Here is a 24,582-nt window from a genome sequence, read left to right as displayed (position 1 = left end):
TACCATAGCTTGTAGGGGTAACTGGTTCTGAAACGGGCGCCAGAAGCACTGGAGCAGAGGCAAACACCCCTCTTGCCAAGCATCTGTGGTACATTCCAGACCGGGGGCCCTCTAAGGCCCCGCGCTTCCGACCTCCGCGCAAACTCTGGTTCTTCTTGCACGACGGAGGTGGTTTGCTCTTCCGTTGCCCCGTGGCTTCGGCTCATCTCCAAAAAGAAGGCGAGGCTTCCGCCCGGCACAGGGGGTGAGCTGGAGCACCTTTTCCCCAAGCCCCTTGGACAGCATTTGGAGGAGGGCGCCCCCCAATCCCAACTTTGGGGATCCCTTAATGGGTATATCTGGTGGCTACGGGCCCGGGGTGGCATTTATGGGATGTCTGCTTTTGAGAAGACCCTTAGTAGGCGGCCTTTGGGGGACCCTGGGGTGGATTTAGGAGTCAGTTTCGAGGAGTACCCCTCTGAGGCAGGCATAATTATACCCCTCGGAGGCAGGACTTAGGGGAGGCTAGGGGAGACTTAGGGTCTGTATATGTGTACTCGTCCGGCAGGATTTGGGGTGTTTCCTTGAGAGAGAGGAGAAGTTGAAGATTACTAACGTCTAGGCGAGGTTTGGGGAGGGCTTGTTTCAGGACAGGACCCGGTGACAGTGGGAACGTTCGGGTCCGACGTGGCATTGTGGAGGTTATTTGTGGTCTTTGTGACCTCGGGTTCTATGATGAAGTCTCCGCACCTGATGAGGTTACTCGGGACTGCGAGACTGGACACGTTGGGGCTCAGACCCAGGGAGAGGAGGCCCCCCAGCTCAGGCTGGGAAAGAGACCGTCTGCTAGGCTCTTCCTGAGCGGACGTAGTGCTTCCCGGCCTTCGTTGGTCGCGGCTTTTTTCATTATTCATGAGGAGGTGGGGCTGTGGTGGGAAGCAGTTTTTGGTCTCTTTCGCACCTGGTTCGCCAGAGGTATCTGCTTGCGAATTATTCTCGAGGGGGCGGAACAGCGTTCCGAAGGGGCATGCTGAAGGGGTGTTCCCAAGCCTGCCGAGCAAACTAGAGTTTATTGCTTATTTATACAACAGTCAATCGAGGTGAGTAGTGCCCCGAGTTTTCTGAGACTTTTCTAGGGGCACTGTGCCCAATTTACGAGGGGCGTGGTTTTCACAGCTTCATCTGCATGATCCGCGGTTAGATTTCTCTTATAGATTCCAGGATTTAAGCCCTGTGTCTGGTGAAGGATGAGGCCTCGGCATTTCCTTCCTTCTGGCCCAGTAATCCCAGATTATCAACCGAGCCTCTGGATTCAAATCCCATGGCTTCATGCTAGTTGTGTGATATTTAGTCAAACTTTGAATGAGCATGAAAAATGGGTATCTGGATAATGGGTATATGGATAAAATCGCTCATTTAGCGACTTTAAAAAAATATTTTTAGTTGTGGATGGACACAATACCTTTATTTTATTTATTTATATGCGGTGCTGAGGATGGAACCCACTGCCACACACGTGCTAGGCAAGCACTCCACCATTGAGTTACAACCCCAGCCCTTAGTGACTTTATAAGTCCATTTTATCTTCAGAAAAATCCTAGGAGGTATGTTATTATTATCCCACTTTATAGATGAGAAAACTGGTTCGCCAGAGGTATCTGCTTGCGAATTATTCTCGCAAAACTGGGACACAGGAAGGCTAAGTAATTTGCCTAAGATCACACAGTGGCCCAGCCAGGATTCAAACCCAGTCAGTCTAGTTCCTGAGTCTATAGTCTTAATAATCAAATGCTATAACATCCTTCCCCCAAGTTAATAGTAGCACCACTGCTGGGCACAGTGTTGTACACCTGTAGTCAAGCCACTAAGGAGGCCAGGGCTGGAGGATCACTCGAGCCCTGGTGAGATCAGCCTGAGCAATACCCTATTTTTTTTTAAAGGACACTACTATTGTTAGTTATATAGTATTTACTATGTATCAGTATTCTAAACCCTTTCTACAAATTTAGGCATTTAAACTCCAACCCAAGCCAGGCGCAGTGATGCACGCCTGGTCCCAGCAACTCGGGAGACCAAGAGAATCTCAAGTTAGAGGCCAGCTTCAGCAATTTAGGGATACCCTGTCTTAAAATAGATAGAGGACTGGGAATGTAGCTCAGTGGTAAAGTGCCCCTGGGTTCAATTCCCAGAACAAAAAAAGAAAGAGGGAGAAAGAGGAAAAAGAAACTCCAATGCAAGGTAAGTTACTGTTATTTTGATTTTCTGGATGGGGAAATAGTGGCCTAAGTTGGGGGTTTCTGTAGTAGCTGGAGATATCCTCACCCTTAACTAGTTTTATATTAATGTAAATATGTTTGTGTGTCACACACACATATAGTATTTTAAAGATATACATATATGTAATTTAAAAAATTTAGCAGTGTTTTGTGGCGATATTGTTTTAAGGCTTATTCCATAATTCACTTTTTCTGATTTTCATAACAAATTCATCTCTATGAGGTGGATGGGTTCAATCACAATTTTAATCTTCACAGTTGGGGAAACTGAGGCACCTGTCAAAGGCAAATAGTGTCTGGATTTGGTTGGACCAAGGCGGCCCTGGTTCCTGAGCAGTTAGTGAGGGAAGGGAAGGAGGGGCTTATGCTTTCCACTGGGTTTCCCTGGTCTCTGCAGGGTCATCTATTATTACTCATGAACAGGAAGGCATAACCACATTGCCTTGACTATATATCATAAAATCCTTATTTGCTGGGAGGGTTATCTATGAGTGTTTATGGCCATTCAACCTCATGAATAATTAATAAACTGGGTGGGACCTTTCTTGACCTCTCTGAGTTTCCAGGTTGAGCTGCTGCAACAGCATCATTCATTATTCAGGAGCCAGGGGAGCACGGTTTTCCCTGCAGTAGCCCCATTTCCCTGAGTACAAGGTATTAGATGCAGCAATAGGCGGTCCTGCCTCTTTTGTTCCAGCCCACTGGGCCTTATGCATTATTCATGAACAAGATGCAGGCTTGGTCTCCTTGGCATCCAGGCTGCTGCAAGATCATTCATTATTCATGAGCAGTGGGTGTGGCTGCCATGTTTTAACATCCGCTCTCTGGTTGCCTGGTGTTAGAACCAACTACCTGACTTCGTGTCTAATTCACAATCAGGAAGCGTGGCCTTGAGGTTCTTCCTTGGTTTCCATGACAGTCTGAGTACAACAATTCATTCCTTATTCATTTTCCATGGGGCGTGGCCTCTTGGTTTACCTGTTTTCCTAGTTACTGCCACAGTACCCACCAGATGGAGCTGTTCCCCTTCTAACGAAATAGTCACAACCGGGCAGGGAACATACATGATTCATGAGTGGGCGCGGCCCTCCTGCATCCGGGTTTCTGGGGGTGGGGCCCAGGGTTTTGTTCCGGCCTTGGGCTCTGCGGCCGCCATCTTGTGTCGGCAGAAGGGAAGAAGGTGGCAGGGAGCAGCACCACAACCACAACGGCTGGGGGAGGAGAAGGCGGCGGCGGCGGCGATTCTACGCGGCCCAGGCGGCGGGGAGGAGGAGAAGGAGGAGGGTGGCGGCCGGGCTTGGCTTCGGCTCCTTGAGGAGTTGGCGGCGGCGCGACCCGGGGAACCGGCATTGGTAACAAACAGCCTTTCTCGGCACCTGGCCCGGGGCAGGGGATTCGGGAGGCTGTGGTGAGGCCTGGGTTGGCGCTGTGCCAAGCTGATGTCTGGGCGGGCCGCTGTGACTCGCCAGTGATCAGCCGAGAAGGGAGCATGCCAGATTCAGGGGCGCGGCCGATGTTTCCCATCTGGGACCACCGGCTCTCTCTCAGGGGCTACAAAATCTGACCTTGGGGTCAGACCCCTCAGATGTGCTTTATGGAGACTCAAGTTCAACATCCTTAGTCAGGTACCTGACTCGATCTCGAACCTTGTATCAGAGCATAACTTCCTCCACTTTCCCATAAGGGCACTAGGATCAGCATTGCTGGGTTAAGCCCTTTCCCATTGTGTGCCATTAAAGACTTTCCCAGAATCTCCAGGGAAATCTTTCTTCAGACTCCTCGTGGCTTCCAAGAGGGGCCAGACTTTAGGGAGGGTCCCTAAGGCCATTATTTCTGAGAGAGCACCTTCTCTAGTATTTCCCTTAAGACATCTGCTGGCCCACCCCCCTCCTCTTCCCCTTCCATACACTATCTGCCTTTAATGGGATTAGACCCTTTGAAAAGCCATTTTGCATTTTGGCCCTGGCCATCCTTTTGGAGGCCCCTTTATACATCTGAGGTCTCCCAACCCCACCTGACCCTAGCATCTTCTATCAGATATCCCCTCTGGGCCCAGCATTTTTATTCAGAGACTGCTCTTAGCATCTCTGCCTTTAGAGATTCCTTTCAGTTCCTAGAATCTGCCCATAGAAACTTTCACTACTTTGGGTGATTCTCCCTGTTATGTGTTTCTGGTGTTCTCTTCTGATACTGCTCACAGGCCTTAGCAAATTCCACATCAGATATCAGGGAGGAACTATTTAGATAGTGATCCTCCATTAAAAATACCCTGCCATCATCTGTTCTTGCAGACCCTGTTGGCTTCTACCCCATTCTGTTGGACAATCCTCTTCCTGACCCAACCTCTGCCTTCAGAAGCCAACCAGGGTTTTAACTTCTCTTTTAATCTCACATCAGGCTTCAGAATCTGGTCTCAAATCTTTTCAGGATCCCCAGCATCTTGAGTCAGAAGCCCTCAGCTTCTGCTTCCAGCCTCATAGAATACCAGTATCATACCCTAACAGGCCCACTAGACCTCCATCAGAATTGAGGGGACCCCCCCCCCCCCGCCAAGCATCTACTTACAGAGCTTGCATGGGATCGAACATAATTGGTCAGAGAAACTAACTCTACTTGAGGACCTAGCCAGTGTTTACTTACTAATGTTTTTAAGGCTAAAACTGTCTGGATTCATCTTTCTTTCTCTGCCTTGTCTGCAGCTATGGTACCTAGCATATCCTGTCAAGAGAGATCCATGCAGGGCCTTTGTGGTCCATTAGAAATCCCTCCCCAAGGGTCTGTCCTCAGAGACCTCTCCAGCCCCTCAGCATCCATTCTCACAGCCTCCTGGGACTTTAGGCATTAGTGTCATATACCTCTCATCCTGAGAAACAGTTATTTTTTGGTGGAGGGTTTTTCTGTGCCACCAGCATCCTTGGGCTCTAAAATCTCCCACCCATTCCTTGTGCAGCTTCCCCCAGCAACTGACCATCTTCCTCCTTGCAATGTCTGGGGGGCAACTGAAGTTTCTTAGACCTCCCCAAAAGATCCTTTTCCAGAGATGCAGATTTGAGTGTTTCCTAACACCATGGCTGGGTCCTCCTGGAACTTCTATTTCCCTCAGAGCTCCTTGGTTCAGACAACTTCTTCCTGATTTTCCTTTCTCACATACCCAAGGAATTATCAATTAACCCTTCCCAGGAAGCTTGGCAGGCCTTAGTATCTCTTTTCTGTGCCCTAGCTTCTCCATCCTGATCACTTGGCCCTGTGCCTGCCACTTCTCAAACCTACTTCAGGACTCTACCCTCAACTGTGGTTTGAGGGTAGAACATGCTCTGGCTTCACAATCATCAGTTTGGAGACTGTAGGTCAATTTTGAAACCCTCTAAGCCACAGTTCAGCTTTGCTAAACAATTCACATAATATGCATTTGATAGGGGCCTAAGCGCATGTTGAGGGTATACATGATGATGGTGGTTGTGGTGATGATTTTTGCTGGATGTGGAGATGTTTAGCTCCTTTCTGGGGGTTTCTACACCAAACTCCTCCTCACCTTGAGAAAGGGCTTTTCCAAACCTTGGCAATTGAAATCCACTTTTGATCAATTATCCCAAACCTGCTTAGACCCTTGTTGCCAGCACTAGGAGTCTAGAGATAAAAGTTCTAGTTATTAAAGAACTTTCTGGCCCTGGATCATCTCTGATTTAAGGAGTAAGGAGAGCATATGTCCTAAACATACCAACCAAATGGCAAGGCAAAGATATAACTAAGTATTGGAGGTCCCTGCAGGTGTCCTTGCAGGATCTCACGTGTTCTTAGGTCCGAGTTCTGACCACAGACCTTGACTTCTTTAACTCTCCCAGCAGTCCCTTGAGGACAGTTGTATTTGTCCCAGCTTTTGGATAAAATGGGGCTCAGAGGAAATGAGATCCCTACACTGAGTCAGGGAGCCAGTGAATGGAAAATAGTAATTGCCTTTGTCTCCTTCCTAACTCACCAAGCCTCTTCCTATCCAGGTTGGTTCTTAGCATTCTCAGCAATTTGATCAGCAGACTCATGGGCCCTAGCCAGCCTCCTACCTCCTCTTGTCCTTTCCTTTTCCTTCTCATCCCTTAGCCCTCTGGGCAGGGCCTGGAGCTGGGTCCTGTTTACCCAGGAAAATTCAACAAACTATTCTCCACAAGCTATGTGACTCTGGGCAAGCAAGTGGAGTTGTTTCTAAGCCTTTGTTTTCTCATTTGTGATTTGGGCATAGGTTTATGTGGTTCATGAGCATTGTTAGGATTAGACAAAGCCTTTTACCCTGGGATTGACTGGCAGTAAGCTTGGGGTAGACCATAGGGAGCTCTTGTCATTGTGTTTAGTGCTAGAGTGTGACATGTGCCAGGGTGGAATCTTAAGTACTTGGTGTGGTTGGGTATCATAAAAGGCTTGGTGGAGGATCAGTTATGTGAAGTTAGGTAAGCAAAGGTTCAGTGCTTTGAGGAGGGAGTATTGGGGGTGAGGGGAAGTGATTGTGGGTCCTCTAGTCTCTAGCATCTAGATCTAGCCCCCCCCCTCCCGTGGCCCCTCAGAGTTCATTGCCACTGCAGGCTGTATTCTGTCTCTGCAACCTAGTGTATGACCCTTAGTAAGTCACTTGTCTCTGAGCTTAGGTTTTCTCATTTATCCAGCAAAGACGCTAAATCCTGCCTTGTGGGGTCAGAGCCATTGAGGGGATGAAACTTGATAATACTGGGAAGTAGCTTGGGCTTCAGAGTCAGCAGATCCTGGTCAGGTCCCAGTTCAGCCATTCTCTGTGGGAATCTTGGTCAAGTCATCAAACATCTCTGAATGAATTTTTTTCTTCCTGTGTGAGTTGGGGGTTACTATTGTAGTCTAAACTCCACAAAGGTGACCTGAAGACAGATTGGAGACAAGGCTTGTACGATGTTTGGTATGGTATCTGGCACAGGGAGGACTCCTAGTGAATGTTTATCATACTGTTTACCTGTTTAAGGGATTCCACATGTAGATGAGACTTGAAGTGTTTTCTGTCTTCTTTTTTTAATTGGCCTGGGCTCATTTTCCCCTCCCAAAGTTTGATGTTGGATAGTTGGGCTTTGTAAAATTCCTCCCTGACCCCCTGGGGACTGTGTTCTCAGTAGGGTATCCCCTGCCATCACGCCACCCTGATGAGTGTGATACCCTGATAACCGTCCAAGCATTGTTTCCCTCTTGCACATTCCCCTATCCCCATCCCTGGGATTAAGGGAGAAGAGAGTGAGGAGAATGGCTGCTTGGTGCTGCCTACCTCCTCTGTGCCAGGTCTGTGTTTTTTCTCGTCTCAACCCCTTGAGGAAGGTAAACTATATCATCACCCCTATTTTACAGGTGAGGAAATCGATCCCCATAGGGGTTAAATGATACCCGTCAAGAAGCAACATGGTCAAGATTTGAAACCAAGTCTATCCTGAATCCACATCCCTCCTCTGACCTCCCCACAAGTAGTCTTGTCGTTTCTTCACCCCACAGGATTGGAGTCTCTCCCTTATTTTCCTGGGCTGGGGAGAGGCAAATGGCTTAGTGGTCAACAACGAGGATTTGCAAGCCAGACCACCTGGGTTCAGATCTTACCCCCAACAGTGGTGTGACCCTGGGCAAGTCACTTCATCTCTCTATGTCAGTCTCTTGTAAAACAGGGTTGCTAATACATTAGTCTTCCTAACCCCATAGTCATATTAACAAGCAGGAAAATGTTCTTGTGTGCCCCAGGCTCACTTTGAACCTCCTTTTCCCCTCTAGATGTCCAGCTCGCCGCTGTCCAAGAAACGTCGCGTGTCCGGGCCTGATCCAAAGCCGGGTTCTAACTGTTCCCCTGCCCAGTCCGTGTTGTCCGAAGTGCCCTCGGTGCCAACCAACGTGAGTATCTTCTTCCTGGAGACTGACAGGCATGGTGGTGGGTGGCAAGGTCCTTTATATCATTGTGCATCTCTCCACACCCCATTCCTGCACATCTCCCTAAACCTGTTCTTGCCCTCGATCCCTAGGGAATGGCGAAGAACGGCAGCGAAGCAGACATAGATGAGGGCCTTTACTCCCGGCAGCTGTAAGTGGGGCTAAGGCCTGGCTGGGGTAAGAGGGTAGGGTTGGGTGGGCCAGGCCCTGACCTGTAGTGCCCCCTAACTTGGCAGGTATGTGTTGGGCCATGAGGCAATGAAGCGGCTCCAGACATCCAGCGTCCTGGTTTCCGGCCTGCGGGGCCTGGGTGTGGAGATCGCTAAGAACATCATCCTTGGTGGGGTTAAGGCTGTCACCCTACATGATCAGGGCACTGCCCAGTGGGCTGACCTGTCCTCCCAGGTACCTCTTCCCAGCCCCATTCTCCCTGTTGAGGCACCAGCCCCACTGCCTGCCATAGTCTCTTCACTTTTTCCCCCTACTTCCCTCTTTGTAGTTCTACCTGCGGGAAGAGGACATTGGTAAAAACCGGGCTGAGGTGTCCCAGCCCCGCCTCGCTGAGCTCAACAGCTACGTGCCTGTCACTGCCCACACTGGGCCTCTTGTTGAGGACTTCCTTAGTGGCTTCCAGGTACTTGGGACACCCCCCACCCTCCTGCTTAATTCTCTCCGAGCCCATCTCTAGTCTGTTCAGTGTTATTCAGGATTTAACAGGCCAGCCTGGGCGCTAGGTTTTGTGTTAGGAAGTCTAGATGATGGATGAACTCTAGCTTTACCTGCTGTATTTTGGCGCAGGTCACTTTGACCCTGTGCGGTAGTTTTCCCGTTTGTAGACTGGGCATGGCAGTAGTACTGACTTCATAGGGCTTCTGTGAGGGTTAAGCGTTTAGAATAACAGCTGGCACATAGTAAGGGCTATATGGATGTTTGCTAAATAAAAATTCTGAGCTGGAACAAGGAACTGTGGGAGTTGAGGTTCTGCCTTAGGAGTCCCTGAGGGCCAGGGCACTAGAGCTGCACCCTAGTGCAGCAGTAGCATCCCACCTCAGTGGGCAGGGATGGGCTCTTGGGGAGAGAGCAGAGACTCAAAAGATCACTGCCTGCCAAGCAGGCATTGTCTTGAGAACCAGGAGCAGGTGGGTGTGGTAGGAGTGAGCTCAGACTTTGGCTCGAGACAGTTTTACTCCTCCTGGGTCTTGCAGGGCATCCAAGGTTGTAGGCAGAGAGCAGTGGGTGTTTGTCAAACAGGTGAGTCAGCTGTTCTCCAGGCTCTGCGCCTAGCTATCTCTTTAGCTTTCCTGACATAATGTAGGGATGCATTTTTCTCTACACTGAGTTTCACCCTTGCTAAGTGGAGTTGTACCCGCAGCAGTCTTCCTTAGGAAGACTGAATCAGAAAGACCCCGGACATCTATACCTTAAGGACTACTTGAGCCCTCCCCACCTCTGCCATTGTTTTCTCCCCCTTTCCCCCGTTCCCCATAGGGCTGGGCCCTTGGCCTGAGCCTCCACTTCTCCACAGGTGGTGGTCCTGACCAATACCCCCCTGGAAGAGCAGTTGCGAGTGGGTGCATTCTGTCACAGCCATGGCATCAAGCTGGTTGTGGCAGACACACGAGGCCTGTTTGGGTGAGTGCTGCCCCTGGACCTCTTTCCCACTAACCCATGTCAGGCCCAGATCAAGACCCCCAGATTGTCACTGCCTTCATCCCTCCTCAACCACCTGAATTTTATATTTTGTGTGTTCACCTTTCCCCATATGGCATTAGCACTGTTTGATCCCCCCAGTGAGACACTGAGTTTGTAGATATTGACTGCACTTTGAAGGATGTGTAGGGCCTGTGTGCATGGGTTTGGCCATCAGTTTTGTCATCTTCCTCTATAGGCAGCTCTTCTGTGACTTTGGAGAGGAGATGGTCCTTACAGATTCCAATGGAGAGCAGCCTCTCAGTGCTATGGTTTCTATGGTCACCAAGGTGAGGAGACCAGCCTCAGGAGGCCTGGCATGCAGATGGGAAGTGGTAGTTCTCCCTGTCTTCTCCCTGAACCTGCTTCTGAGGCTCACTCTTCTTTAACCAGGACAATCCCGGTGTGGTTACCTGCCTGGATGAGGCCCGACATGGGTTTGAGAGTGGCGACTTTGTCTCCTTTTCAGAAGTACAGGGAATGATTGAGCTCAATGGAAATCAGCCCATAGAGATCAAAGTCCTGGGTGAGCTAAGGCCATGAGGGCATCGGAAGAGAACTGGGTAGGATGTTATAGGGAGGAAATGTATCCCTGGGTTCAGAGTGAGGGGAGACACATCATCCTGAGTGGCTGAGATGAACCAGAAACAGACTCCATCAGTGCTCGTGGGCATGGGAAAGAACTTCTTTATGTTTGAACTGTCATTCCTGGGAGAAGGAATATGTAGTGTTAGAGTTGAGCAGGGGAAAGATGCTTGAATGGGGCAGATCAGGGGATCCACTCATGTCTGAGCTCATTTGGGTAGGAGTAGAGAAAGGGTCTCCATTGGAGACTGGGGGCCAGGGACTACTCAGGGCCTCATGGGGTCTGAGCTGGCTCTGGGGTAGAGGCTAGATGGTTTCTGATGTCCAAGTGGAGCCCTGAGGGGAGGGCGAAGAGATGGCTCTTGATGTCTGGGCTGGGGCAAGGATGGTTTTTTCATTATCCTGTGGGCATTGTGGATTAGAAGGAGGGTGAATAGACTGATGACCTCCCCCATCTACCATAGGTCCTTACACCTTTAGCATCTGTGACACTTCTAACTTCTCTGACTATATCCGCGGAGGCATCGTCACTCAGGTCAAAGTACCTAAGAAGATTAGCTTTGTGAGTGTGTAAGGGGAGCAATGGGGCATGATTCTAGGCATTTCCAAATTCTTTGATCCTTTCTTCTGGTTCTAATGCCCTTCCCCCATCCAACTCCCCAGAAATCCTTGCCAGCCTCACTGGCGGAGCCTGACTTTGTGATGACAGACTTCGCCAAGTTTTCACGCCCTGCTCAGCTACACATTGGCTTCCAGGCTCTGCACCAGTTCTGTGCTCAGCATAGCCGGCCACCTCGACCCCGCAATGAGGTAGTGGGGGGTGGGTGAGACAGCCAGGGCATAAATCCTTGGCTCTAAAGGCCCACCATGCCTCTCAGTCTACTCTCTTCCCTACCAGTGGCCTGACAGGGCCTCATTTGGTTCCTTCTGCCCCCCAGGAGGATGCAACAGAACTGGTGGCCCTAGCACAGGCTGTCAATGCTCGAGCCCTACCGGCAGTGCATCAGGATAGCTTGGACGAGGACCTCATACGGAAGCTGGCTTATGTGGCTGCTGGGGACCTTGCACCCATAAATGCTTTCATTGGGGGTCTTGCTGCCCAGGAGGTCATGAAGGTCAGCATGGGTGGAGTGGGCCTCATGCTTTCCTGACTCCATCATTTGCTGTCCATCTGTATCAGGCCCCAGTGAACCACTGACCACCTCCTTCCCCTCTCCTTCCCCCTTGCCAGGCCTGCTCTGGGAAGTTTATGCCCATCATGCAGTGGCTATACTTTGATGCCCTTGAGTGTCTTCCAGAAGACAAAGAGGCCCTCACAGAGGACAAGTGCCTCCCGGTATGTGAGTGGAGCTCGTGGCTATGGGGAAGGCATCCTTGGTGGCATATCTAGGAAGGCCCCTCTCTGATCCTCTTTTCACATTTCTCAGCGTCAAAACCGTTATGATGGGCAAGTGGCTGTATTTGGTTCAGACCTACAAGAGAAGCTGGGCAAGCAGAAATACTTCCTGGTGAGTAATCCCATTGGAAAACTGCTACCTTCCTTCCCCTGGCCTCTAACCACTTCTTACATGCTTTCTACATCCTTAGGGGGAAGGTCTTTTTGTTTTTTTAACCACCTTACACCTTATTTTTGTTACCGTAAAGGAAATTCAGGTGTAGCCCCTGTTTCCGTCTCTGGTGCCTTGTCATTAAGATGATTTTGGGTCAGTTATTTATTTATTTATTTATTTAGATACTCAGGGGCACTTAACCACTGAGCCACATTCCCAGCCCTTTTTTTTTTTTTTTTAAATTTTTTAGTTGTAATTGGACACAAAACCTTTATTTCACTTATTTATTTTTATGTGGTGCTGAGGATCGAACCCAGGGTCCTGCATGTGCGAGGCGAGCGCTCTACTGCTGAGCCACAACCCCAGCCCCCTAGCCTTTTTTTAAAAAAACTTTATTATTAGGGCTGGGGATATGGCTCAAGCGGTAGCGCGCTCACCTGGCATGCGTGCGGCCAGGGTTCGATCCTCAGCACCACATACAAATAAAGATATTGTGTCCGCTGAAAACTAAAAAATAAATATTAAAATCTCAATCTCTCTCTCTCTCTCTCTCTTAAAAAAAAAAAACTTCATTATTTATATGCAGTGCTGAGAATCAAACTCAGTGCCTCACACGGGCTAGGCAAGTGTTCTACCACTGAGCCGGCCCCAGCCCTTTGTTATATTTTATTTAGAGGCAGGGTCTTACTAAGGTGCTCAATGTCTTGCTAAATTAGCTTTGAACTAAAAAAAAAAAAAAAAAAAAAAAAAAAAAAATTGGCTTTGAACTTAGGATCCTGTGGCCTCAGTCTCCCAAGTCCCTGGGATTCAGGTGTTCACCACTGTTCCTGGCTATGGGTCATTTCTTTTTTTTTTTTTTTTTTTTTTATAAAGAGAGAGTGAGAGAGAGGAGAGAGAGAGAGAGAATTTTTTGATATTTATTTTTTAGTTCTTGGCGGACACAACATCTTTGTTGGTATGTGGTGCTGAGGATCGAACCCGGGCCGCACGCATGCCAGGCGAGCGCGCTACCGCTTGAGCCACATCCCCAGCCCCTGGGTCATTTCTTAAAAGTCCTGGAACCTGCAGACATGGTGCCAGACCTTCTGCTGGCTATAGGACAAGTAAGGGGCCATGGATACTTCATATCAACCTATGTCACTCTGATTTGCTTTCATCTATCTTGTCTGTTTCTTAGGTGGGTGCAGGCGCCATTGGCTGTGAGCTGCTCAAGAACTTTGCCATGATTGGACTAGGCTGTGGGGATGGCGGAGAAATCATTGTCACAGATATGGACACCATTGAGAAATCAAATCTGAACCGACAGTTTCTATTCCGGCCCTGGGATGTCACGGTGAGTCAGGTGTTGTGAGAGTTAGGAAATAAGGCTTTTTCCTTAACAGTATTTTGGGATTCACAAAACCACTCCCAAGCTCAGTGTGTTTCACTAAGAGGACTCCTACAACTGAATATTTAGTTGTACTTGTAGCTATGATTTATTACAGTTAAAGGACACACTGCACTATCAGCAAAGGGAAAAGGAGCATGGAGTGAAGTCAGTTGCAAGTTCTTCTGAGTCCTCCCTCTTGAGGACATGCTTTATTTCCCCAGTTGCAAATTGTAATAAGACACATGAAATGTTGCCGATCAGGGAAGCTTGTTAGAGATTAGCCACCCAGGGCTTTTATTAGCAGGTGGTCATGTATGGAACTCATGTGTCAAACTTCTGGACTCCAAGAAGGAACAAAGGTGTTCAACATAAACTGTGGTGTTTGCATCAACAGTTCAGGTTCAGTGAGTCAAGGATGAAAGTTTCTAGACTCTAGCTAAATGCCAACCTTGGAAGCATGCCTTTCTACAGATTGTGGTTTAGTCAGTTAGGGTCACTCCTCTGCACACATTTGTAACTGAGTTATACAGGGTTCTAGCGAGAAGCCCATAGGGGACAATTTATATTTTAGCCTGCCCAATAATCTACTTTCCTCCCTTACTGGGTCATTCATTTATTATATGCCAAATAGTTATTAAGGTAGCAGGTACTATTCTAGATATGTGAGATACATTAAAGAATAAAAGTTTCTGGTGGGGGAGACCAAATAGTAAATAATATATAAAATATTGATAGAATACATCCGTGAACTGTACTGTTCATTTTGCTGGTGAGCAGTTCTGCAGATGATACAGCAAAAACACTATAAGGAAAGTTGAGTATACCAAGGTCAGTTTGCAGCCTTGATTACTGTGGTTAAGGAGAGGGCTGGGGTTGTGGCTCGTGGTAGAGTGCTTGCCTAGCATGTGTGAGGCACTGGATTCGATCCTCAGCACCACATAAAAATAAATAATAAAATGAAAATATTTTGTCCTTAGTCAAAAATATTAAAAGTTAAGGAAAGCAAGATGTTGCCCAATGTCTCTAATATGTACTTGTCCTCTGCTTCCCTGGCCATGTGGCATTGTCATAGGCTATCTCTTCTACTAAACCAGGGAGCTCTTGAACTCATGGTCTACTTCTTCTCCAGTATTAAATGCTCAGGTGGATGGCTCTCTATAGATATGTATCAAGATAGCACAGAAATAACTGGGCCATGTTCCTCCACACTCACCTTGGAACTCTTTACCCCCTTAGAAGTTAAAGTCTGACACAGCCACTGCAGCTGTACGTCAGATGAATCCACACATCCGGGTAACAAGCCACCAAAACCGTGTGGGTCCTGACACAGAGCGCATCTATGATGATGATTTCTTCCAAAACCTGGATGGCGTGGCCAATGCCCTGGATAATGTGGATGCCCGTAAGTTTGGAGGCGGGTGAGGAGGTCAGGGTTAAAGTTGTATGTGGATGTGCATGTATGAGGGCTGTGGGTCTTCCTGTCCTTTATTGATGTTAAGTTTCCTGTTCTCATATCTTTCCCCCTGTCTCCCCACAGGCATGTATATGGACCGCCGCTGTGTGTACTACCGAAAGCCGCTGCTGGAGTCAGGCACATTAGGCACTAAGGGAAATGTGCAGGTGGTGATTCCCTTCCTGACAGAGTCATACAGCTCCAGCCAGGATCCACCGGAGAAGTCCATCCCCATCTGTACCCTGAAAAACTTTCCCAATGCCATTGAGCACACTCTGCAGGTGAGTGGCTGTGGTGGGGAAGGAAAGAGGGTAGCCCCGTGGCTGCTGCTAGTCTCTCAGCCACAAGGCCCTTAGCCTTCAGATGTTGTAAGCCTAAGTGAAAGATGTGCTTTTTCTCCAATCTCTCCCCTTCCCCCACTTCTTGCCTGGCAGCCTAGGTTTCTAGGATGACTCATTCTTTTTTTCACTTCTATTTTTAAGTTTTTCTAGCATGTAGACAAGTATAAACAATACTATGCTGGGTACTCAAATGCCACTCCCTCTCTAGGTTTAACAATTGTTAATGTTTTACCACATTTATTTCTTAGATTGATATAGTTTTTTCTTCTTTGTGCTAGAGTGTCTTGGATATCACAACACTTTACTTCCTACTATTTCACTCTGCCTCTGCAGAGTAAGGATATATATTTCTGTATAATAGGGTCTTTTAACCTCAGAATGATTGACATTTGGGGGCTGAGTATTTCTTTGTCCTAGGGATGCTGTCCTGTGCATTGTAGGGTATTACCCAGCATCCCTGGATTCTACCCACTAGATGTCAGTAACACCCCCTCATCACTGTAACAGCTAAAAATGTCTGCAGACATTGCCAGATGTCTTGGGGGATGGGGGTGTACAAAATCACTCCTAGTCGAGAACTACTGCTATCTAAGCAAAGCACCATTTTCGTAATGAACAAAATTAATAGCCATTTTTTTACCATCTCCAAGTTATTTGTTTTCTAATACTTAGTCCATATTGAGTTTTCCCTAACAGTTGTTTAAAATTAGTTTTACAGCTTGTTTGTCAGGATAATTCTGTCTGTATGACACACACACATGCGGAACAGCACACATGTCATCTAGCTGAAGTCTTACAAAAGTGAACCTGCCAGGCCACAATACAGAGTCTAAGGATAACCAGTGTCTATCAGAATAAATCTCAGCACAGTGTTGGAGGCCAAATCATTAGGACTGGTTAGGAGTATGGGGGTGGGAAAAAGACCAGTTCCACCTGTCACTTTCCCTTGTGACTCTGCGGTTTCAAAGTGGATGTGTCTATATTTGTGCATCCACCAGTCTCATTAGACCATGTATGACCTTGAACTGAACCTCTTTGTGCTTCATATTCCTCCTCTAAAATGCGGGGATAGCAGTAGCAACTACTTCACAGTGCAGCTGTAAAGACCTTAACACTTACTATATAAGTTCACAGGGAGCTGGGGCTATAGCTCAGTGGTAGAGTATTCGTGAGTTCAAGGTCACACATGGTCTAGTGAGAATGTGGTAGATGCACAAATATAGACACATCCACTTTGGAACCGCAGAGTCACAAGGGAAAGTGACAGGTGGAGCTGATCTTTTTCCCACCCCCATACTCCTAATCACACTGTATGGTTTGGTTTCTAACACTGCACTGAGAATTATTCTGATAGCACACTGGTTATCCTTAGATTCTGATTTGTGGCCTGGCACGTTCACTTTGTAAGACTGCAGTGGGTTAAATGCCCAGCTCTACAAAGAATATACTCACTAGCAACCCCATGAGATAGGTTAGAGGTAGGGACATGGAAGTCAGGGGATTGACATGTATGCCTGAAGTTACAAAACTACACATAATATACAGCAGAGTTGGGATTTGAATTGCGATCTCTAAAGTTTATATTCTCCAAACTACGTCACTAATGACTATTTCCTATCCTAGGAATTCTCAGAGGATAGAGCCTTTGTTGTGTTTTCTGCTGAGTCCCAAGAGCCTTTTTGTTTTTTTGTACTGGGGATTGAACCCAGGGGCATTTTACCACATCCCCATCCCTATCTATTTATTTACTTTGGTACCAAGTATTGAAACCAGGGGCACTTAACTACTGAGCCACATCCCCAGCCCCTTATTACATTTTATTTAGAAACAGGGTCTCCCTAAGTTGCTTAGTGCCTCCCTAAGTTGCTGAGGCTGGCTTTGAACTTGAGGTCCTCCTGCCTCAGCTTCCCAAACGTGCGCCACCTCAACCAGCTTATTTGTTAATTTTGAGATGGGTTCTAAGTTGCTTAGGGGTTTGGTAAGTTGCTGGGGCTGGCCTCAAACTTGTGATCTTCCTGCCTTAACCTTCTGAGTCACTGGGATTACAGGTGTGTGCCACCACACACAGCAGATATTTTTCTTTTTTATTGTGATGTAGCATATGTAGAGTAAGATACACAGAATTCAGTTTTCTTTTTTCCTGATACTAGAGGTTGATCCTAGAGGTACGTTACTGCTGAGCTATATCCATAGTTTTTGTCATACATATGTTGGTGTAATTACTGTTCAGATCTCTTCAATTGTTTTTTTTTTTTTGGTACTGGGTATTGAATTCAGGGGTACTCAACCACTGAGCCACAGCCCCAGCCCTATTTTGCATTTTATTTAAAGACAGGGTCTCACTCACTGAGTTCCTTGGTGCCTCAAAGTTGCTGAGGCTGGCTTTGAACTTGGGATTCTCTTGTCTCAGCCTCCTAAGCCGCTGGGATTACAGGCATACACCACCATGCTCGGCTTAATTCAGTTGTTTTTTTTTAAATTGCAGTGCTGGCATTGAGGGAATGGGGAAGGTTGTAGGTCCTTCCCCTTCCAGAGCAGCCATGTATTTTACTTCCTACTTGCTTTATTCACTGGTGGGCTTTCTCATGCTCTTGTCTGCAGTGGGCTCGGGATGAGTTTGAAGGCCTCTTTAAGCAGCCGGCAGAAAATGTCAACCAGTACCTCACGTGAGTAACTCACAAACGCCCTCGCCCTCTTCCCTGCCTGCCGGACAAGGTATCCTGTCTCTTCTCCATCACTGTCACCCTCAACACCAGGCACACTTTTCAAAGGAACCAGTGAATGCTTGGGCCTCATACTGCTGGGGGTCAGGAATAGCTTTCCATGGAGAAGGTGGGATTGCCCTGGAGCCTACTCCTAGGGTCTCTGTGTAATCTTGCCCCTCGGCCCCTCCGCTCCCTGATAGAGACCCCAAGTTTGTGGAGCGGACATTGCGGCTGGCGGGCACCCAGCCGTTGGAAGTGCTGGAGGCCGTGCAGCGTAGCCTGGTGCTGCAGCGACCACAGAACTGGGCTGACTGCGTGACTTGGGCCTGCCACCACTGGCACACCCAGTACTCTAACAACATTCGGCAGCTGCTGCACAACTTCCCTCCTGACCAGGTAATGCCCACTTGCTGGTTCCATTTGACCGCATGCATTTCCCTGCAACAGGAGCCTGCCATGGGCTCTCCAGGTGGCACCTCCCAGTTACTGGTCCAGCCATGGCCAGTACCTTGAATTATGGGGATCTCAGAAAAATGATTACGCCAGACCTGTTTGTTCCATTTCCCACTCAATAGAGATGAAGTTTCTGTTTTCCTTACCTGTGGTGTGGGTTGAGTTAAATCCTTAGGCCTCATCAGGACTGTAGGAACTATGGGCTCAAATCCCAACTCTCTTTGAACTTAGACAAGTCACTTCTCTGCACCTCAGTTTCCTCAGCTGTGAAATAGGAACAATGATAATCTACCTCATGGGGTATTTTGTGAGGATTGATTAATTAGTATTTATTGATAATAAGTTAGTTCATTGCCTAGTAATCAATAAGAGTATTTTTAATGGCTTCCTATCTTACATAATGTAAATGCTAAACAAAGCCCCTGGTTCCCCTGGCTTAGGAACTTCCATCTAGAGTTCACTACAGTGTGGGTGTTTTGATATTGACTCCAGTCAACTTTGAGTGCCCAGCCAGGGATAGTGAGGAAGATTGGAGCCAAGATAATGAGTCAGGATTGTCAGAGAAGCCTCTAATTGTAGATGCTGCTTCACAAAAATTTCTCTCTCCTTTAGCTCACAAGCTCCGGAGCCCCCTTCTGGTCTGGGCCCAAACGTTGTCCACACCCACTCACCTTTGATGTCAACAATGTGAGTCTCCTGGGGTTTCTTGGGGTCAGGTGGAGGATGGGAAATGAGGTGGTGCTCCCCACCTGAGGGCCCATATGCTTACCCTGCCTCTGCCTTCCCCCAGCCCCTGCATCTGGACTATGTGATGGCTGCTGCCAACCTGTTTGCCCAGACTTATGGGCTGATGGGCTCTCAGGACCGAGCTGCTGTGGCCACACTTTTGCAGTCTGTGCAAGTCCCCGAGTTCACCCCCAAGTCTGGTGTCAAGATCCATGTTTCTGACCAGGAGCTGCAGAGCGCCAATGCTTCTGTTGGTGAGGGTGTTTGGCCAGTAGGCCAGGAGTTATGATCCCTACTTGTCTCCAGCCCTAGTCTATCTTCCCCACCAGTCCTCTTCCCCTGGCTCTGTGACCCCAGGCCTGAGGCTAACCCCCACACACCCCTTCTTTTGCACATCTTTTTCTCTGTATCATGAAGAGGATCAGTTGAATCAGATTATCTCTCTGCTCCTTCCCACTCTGGCCCTCAGGAGAAAGCCTTTTGTTAAGTTCTTGCTCTGTGTATATTTGCCTTGGTTTTATTCTTTACTCTTTTTTCTTGATCTGTTCATTCAGGGTTTTGGTCTTCACCAGTGATCTCCCCTGATATCTACCTGCTTTGTCGTTTTCCACATCTCTCCCATTTCCCCATCCACACATCTCAGCCCCCTCCCCACCCATTTCTCCACATACATCTTCACCCCGGTATTGTCCTCCATACTTAGGCCGAAGTTTACTGACACCTTGTCTATATATTTATTCTCCTGTCTTCCCTTATATATCTGTAATGCATCTGAAACTCTCTACATTGACCTTCCATGTATCTCTTCCCATCTCTCCTGTCCCTGTCTAACTTCCAGAATATCTGCCTTTCATGTTCTTCTCTGTATATTGTTGTAGTCTTTCCTTATAACATTTTCTTTCATCTGCACATATTCTTCTGTTTCTTCTCACACATCTCACCCTTGGTATATACCCTTTTCTTCCTCATTCTCTATCTGCCTCTTAGCTGCTTTTTCCTCTGTCCATTCAATTCATATTTCCCCCCATCTTCCTCTCCATATATCTTTTTTTGTGTGTGTTTGGTACTGGAGATTTAATCCAGGGCCCTGTGCGTGCCAGCATGGTAGGCAAGTACTTTACCACTGAGCTGTATCCCAGCCTTTTATTTTATTTTGAGACTGGGTCTTATTAAATTTCCCAGGCTGGCCTCAAACTAGCCATCCTCCTCAGACTCCTGAGTAGCTGGGATTACAGACATGTGCTACGGTATCCAGCTCTTCCATGTCTTCCTATCTCCCTCTACATCATTTCCCATAAGATCTATACTTCTCCTGTTTGATCTGTCTCCCTTTCTCCTAACAGCTTCATTCTGTTCTTAGAGAAATCTCTCTTCATTAGCCACTATCCCCCTCTCTCCATCCTTTTCAGGTTTGTACTATTTTCCAGCTCTACCTCTCTGCTTTGCCCCTCTGCTTTCCTAGAATATCTCTCCTTTCCAAATCCTGTATCTACCTAAATACCTTTTGCCCCACATTTCAGACCCTTGTTTGGATCAAAGGGCTGACAGCATCCTTCTCTTTGTTCAGATGACAGCCGTCTAGAGGAACTCAAGGCCACGCTGCCCAGCCCAGACAAGCTGCCTGGATTTAAGATGTGCCCTATCGATTTTGAGAAGGTGCTTGAAGAGGGCCCTGGGTAGGGCAGGGGTGTGGGCTGAGAATGGATTTCTAGGGATCTGGAGTCAGTGGGGATCAGATCATGAGTTTATCATGTGGCTCTGAATCAATAGGTGGTTCTTGGCCATCCCTCTGTGATCTGAGGAAGTCTAGCAAGGTAACTGCAATGGAGAACACTTGTGTTGCTAGAGGCTAAGAAGTCTCTTCCTCATCTGATCCATTCTTCCCATTAATAATAGGATGATGATAGCAATTTCCATATGGATTTCATTGTGGCTGCATCCAACCTCCGGGCAGAAAACTATGACATTCCTCCTGCCGACCGGCACAAGGTGAGGGGAGTCTCCCTCTCCTGGGCTTAAGTTGCTGCATTCTTCCCTTTCTGTAGACCCTGAACCTCTTGCTACTTAAACACTACTACCTTTGTTCTGTTCCTATCTCACAGAGCAAGCTGATTGCAGGGAAGATCATCCCAGCCATTGCCACAACCACAGCAGCTGTGGTTGGCCTTGTGTGCCTGGAGCTGTACAAGGTAGTACAGGGGCACAGACAGCTTGACTCCTATAAGAATGGTTTCCTCAACTTGGCCCTGCCCTTCTTTGGCTTTTCTGAACCCCTTGCTGCACCACGTCACCAGGTAAGGGCCTGCATTGGGAGATGGGGTGTGTCTCTATAGAGCTGGCTTTAGTTTTTCATCACACCTTATTACAGGGTCAGAGTTTCTGTTGACTCTGTTGACATGTAACCTACTCCTTTTGTGCACTCTTTGTTCATTTTTTCATTAATCACGTTGTTTAAGTACCTGCTACTTGCTGAGCACTGGTCTGCTTCCCTCCTGTGGACACCCTCAGAAAAGATGGGGTATATGAATTGTGTCCTGAGAGATTATTAATTATCAAATAATTGCAGCTGACATTTTTTGGATGTATACTAAATGCTTCACTTGATTAATTTTCAAATATTTATTGAGTACCTACTTTGTGCAAATCATCTTTTAGGTGCTGAGGTTATATTCATAAAATAGGTTATATAAATATCAATTTGAATGATTTTGGAACTCCCAAAGAAGAACAGGATAGGGAGAGGCTTGAGAGTATCAGGGGTTGGTGAGTTTGGTATTTTATTTTATTTGATGCCAGGAATCAAACCCAGAGTATTACATGCTGAGCCTGTGCTCTACCACTGAGCTCTAGCTCCAGCCTCAGCCAGGAGTTTGGGGTTTGAAATGTGGGATGGTCAGGAAATATCTTGCTGTAAAAAATTGATATGTTAGCTAAGACTTTGGGGGAGGAGAGGGGATAAGCCATGCAGGCCTTCGTGGAGACTGGGGACCAATCCTTGCACAGGGGTATTGAAGTAGTAGTATGCCTGGCATGTTGGGGAATTAGGTCAGAGGATGAAGCAGGTAAGAGATGAGAAGACTATAGGGTTCCAGTGGCATAAGATCTTGTCAGTCATCAGTAAGACTATTTTGCAGGTTACTCAGAGTGATGTGGAGTCCATGAGAGAGTTTTAACAAAAGGGTTTTGTGATCTGACTTAACATGAGTGTAAGGAGATGGAGGTGACAGGGGCTGGCCCTCTGGGGTGACCCTCATCTTAATCTCCCCTCTTTGTGCTGCAGTACTATAACCAAGAGTGGACACTGTGGGATCGCTTCGAGGTACAGGGGCTGCAGCCTAATGGTGAGGAGATGACCCTCAAACAGTTCCTAGACTACTTTAAGGTAAGGACCCTTACTCTTTTATCCTTCCTGGGGATGAGATGTGCAGGGGACTTGCTGGCCTGTCCCTTCCCCTGACACTGCTATCCTCCATCCTTCCCCTCCAGACAGAGCACAAATTAGAGATCACCATGCTGTCCCAGGGTGTGTCCATGCTCTATTCCTTCTTCATGCCAGCTGCTAAGCTCAAGGAACGGTTGGATCAGCCGTGAGTTGGCTGCTGGGTCAGCAGGGGAGGTCTTGTGTCTCTTGGGGATTCTCAACTGTACGTCCCTTCACCTGCTCTGTCCCCCACCTACCTCCCCTCTTGCTTTCTGCTTTCCTGAACCTTTACCCTCACGCTCACCCCCAGGATGACAGAGATCGTAAGCCGTGTGTCGAAGCGAAAGCTGGGCCGCCATGTGCGGGCGCTGGTGCTTGAGCTGTGCTGCAACGACGAGAGCGGCGAGGACGTCGAGGTCCCCTATGTACGATACACCATCCGCTGACCTGCCTATACTCACCTAGGCTGGCCCCAGTCCCCCCTCCCCAGGTCCCTTCCATCCCTGGGTTCCCATTTGGCAGTGGCCCAACTGGCCAAGCCTGGTGTCTGCTCTTCACTCCCTACCTGAATCCCAATTGCCACTGCTTTCTACCTTGTTTGGAACCTGACTCCTAATAAAAAGATATTAACCCAGAAGTGGCCTGCCCTGCTGGTTCCAGGGAAAGAGGGGCTTCCTGGAGCTATTTGGTTCTGATGGTGGCCAGCTGCCAATTTCCTAGCAGAGAAAATGTAAGAGTTGCCACCTCTTCTTGCTCTTTTCTCTTATGAAAATATGGAGGCACCAGTGAGGCCATAGAGAGTAGGTACCTGGGTCCATGTGAGTTTGATTGGAGGTGGGTTCAAATCCCACCTTCTCCAGTTTAACTGCAAAGAGGAAAGTTTGAGCAAGCAGGCTGCCAGGGCTTGGTCAGTGTTTTTTGTGTCCTTGGGGTAGATCCCTTCCCATCTGGCTCAAAGAACTCAGACCTGGGTAGGCCTTTACAAGATTCCTGGTGGTACCAGCAATGGCTTTGGTGCCTTTACTTCAGATCTCTGCTCCAGGGAGCCTGAATGGCTCTGCTGGCTTGAGGAATGTCACTGCCTTCAGACATACTGTGCAGTTTTTTGGAAGTATTTGAGAACATCTAGAGAGGAAAAGCCTCTTTTCTGTCTCACCCTGCCCTCCTTGGCTCCACATCTGCCTATATGCTTCTTGAGTGCTCAGGCTTCCTAATCTTCGAGGGGGAGACCTGGCTATGGGAGCAGAGAAGTAATCATTGGTTAGTGCAAGCAGGAGGAAGCTTGCCCTCACCCCCACTGGGACTGCAGACTATAGAGTTGCCATATTCTGGCTTTGGTCTTGGCTGAGAGCTCCAGATAGTTGAAGACACCAATCTGGCTGGCCACTATCACATAGGTATCTTCCTCCATTGGTACTAGTGCCTGGTTCCTAAGGATACCACTCATAAATCTGTTCCTTTCCTTCAGGAACCAGTTTCTCTGCCCTCCTTAGAAATAAGACTCCTCACTTTTCCACTCAACTGAGTGTTGGGAATATCTCAATACATTCCTGAACCTGGCTAGGTTCCCATCACAGCCTGTCCCCACACCTGATGCCTCCTGGGCCAGCTCCTAGCCCCCAGGCACAGTCTATGCCATTGACTGCCTCCCTCTCATGACCATTTTTCCCCCCTTTTGTCTACTCTGCTTGGGTCACCTCATCCTTCCATAGTTGCCATTTAGTCCTCACCAGGACACTGGGGCTAACAAGCATTTTACCTCTGGTGTCCGATTAATGGTGGTGTTAGCTGTCTAGGTCAAGTGGAGAGACTACCACCATAAGCACCTTTCCAATATTAGTGCTCCTTGTATGGCAGGCACTCCACACATCTGTCCACTGTCTCTCCTGTTACAAATGAGGCTTGCACACATGCTTTATTCCTCTCCCCCATTTCTCTACTGCCCCAGCTTTAGTACCCCGCGTACCTCGTCCAGTGGACCCTCCCCCACATTACAACTCCGGACTCTCTAGAAACTTGTCTTTATAGCTCCTATTTTATTTGTTTTGTGGTACAGCAGATTGAATCCAGGGCCTTGTTCATGCTAGGCAAACTCCTATAACTGAGCTACTTCTCCTAG

General features: G+C 47.9%; 1 protein-coding gene across 3 annotated transcripts; it reads left to right on the top strand.

Annotated features, from left to right (window-relative positions):
• Positions 1–99: 99 nt before the first annotated feature.
• Positions 100–23,100, top strand: Uba1 (ubiquitin like modifier activating enzyme 1). Of its 3 annotated transcripts, none has more exons than XM_005324016.4 (26): positions 100–244; positions 8,019–8,135; positions 8,264–8,322; positions 8,408–8,576; positions 8,671–8,805; positions 9,697–9,803; positions 10,060–10,150; positions 10,254–10,386; positions 10,910–11,007; positions 11,109–11,255; positions 11,384–11,560; positions 11,677–11,781; positions 11,873–11,953; positions 13,173–13,328; positions 14,601–14,766; positions 14,902–15,098; positions 17,760–17,824; positions 18,064–18,259; positions 18,929–19,003; positions 19,107–19,296; positions 20,610–20,698; positions 20,939–21,031; positions 21,145–21,336; positions 22,323–22,424; positions 22,529–22,629; positions 22,774–23,100. In XM_005324016.4, the coding sequence occupies exons 2-26, from the start codon at positions 8,019–8,021 to the stop codon at positions 22,907–22,909; spliced, it is 3,177 nt and encodes a 1,058-aa protein (XP_005324073.1). In that variant the 5' UTR covers positions 100–244; the 3' UTR covers positions 22,910–23,100. The 3 variants fall into 3 exon arrangements, with proteins under 3 accessions (XP_005324073.1, XP_005324072.1, XP_077891000.1); XM_005324015.5 differs by lacking the exon at positions 100–244 and adding an exon at positions 3,396–3,607; XM_078034874.1 differs by lacking the exon at positions 100–244 and adding an exon at positions 7,743–7,873.
• The last annotated feature ends 1,482 nt before the right edge of the window (positions 23,101–24,582 follow it).

This window comes from Ictidomys tridecemlineatus, chromosome X (genome assembly GCF_052094955.1).
Source record: "Ictidomys tridecemlineatus isolate mIctTri1 chromosome X, mIctTri1.hap1, whole genome shotgun sequence".
Taxonomy (NCBI): Eukaryota; Metazoa; Chordata; class Mammalia; order Rodentia; family Sciuridae; genus Ictidomys; species Ictidomys tridecemlineatus.
The sequence above is the reverse complement of the archived record's forward strand: the minus strand, read 5'-3'. Positions and strand labels throughout refer to the sequence as shown.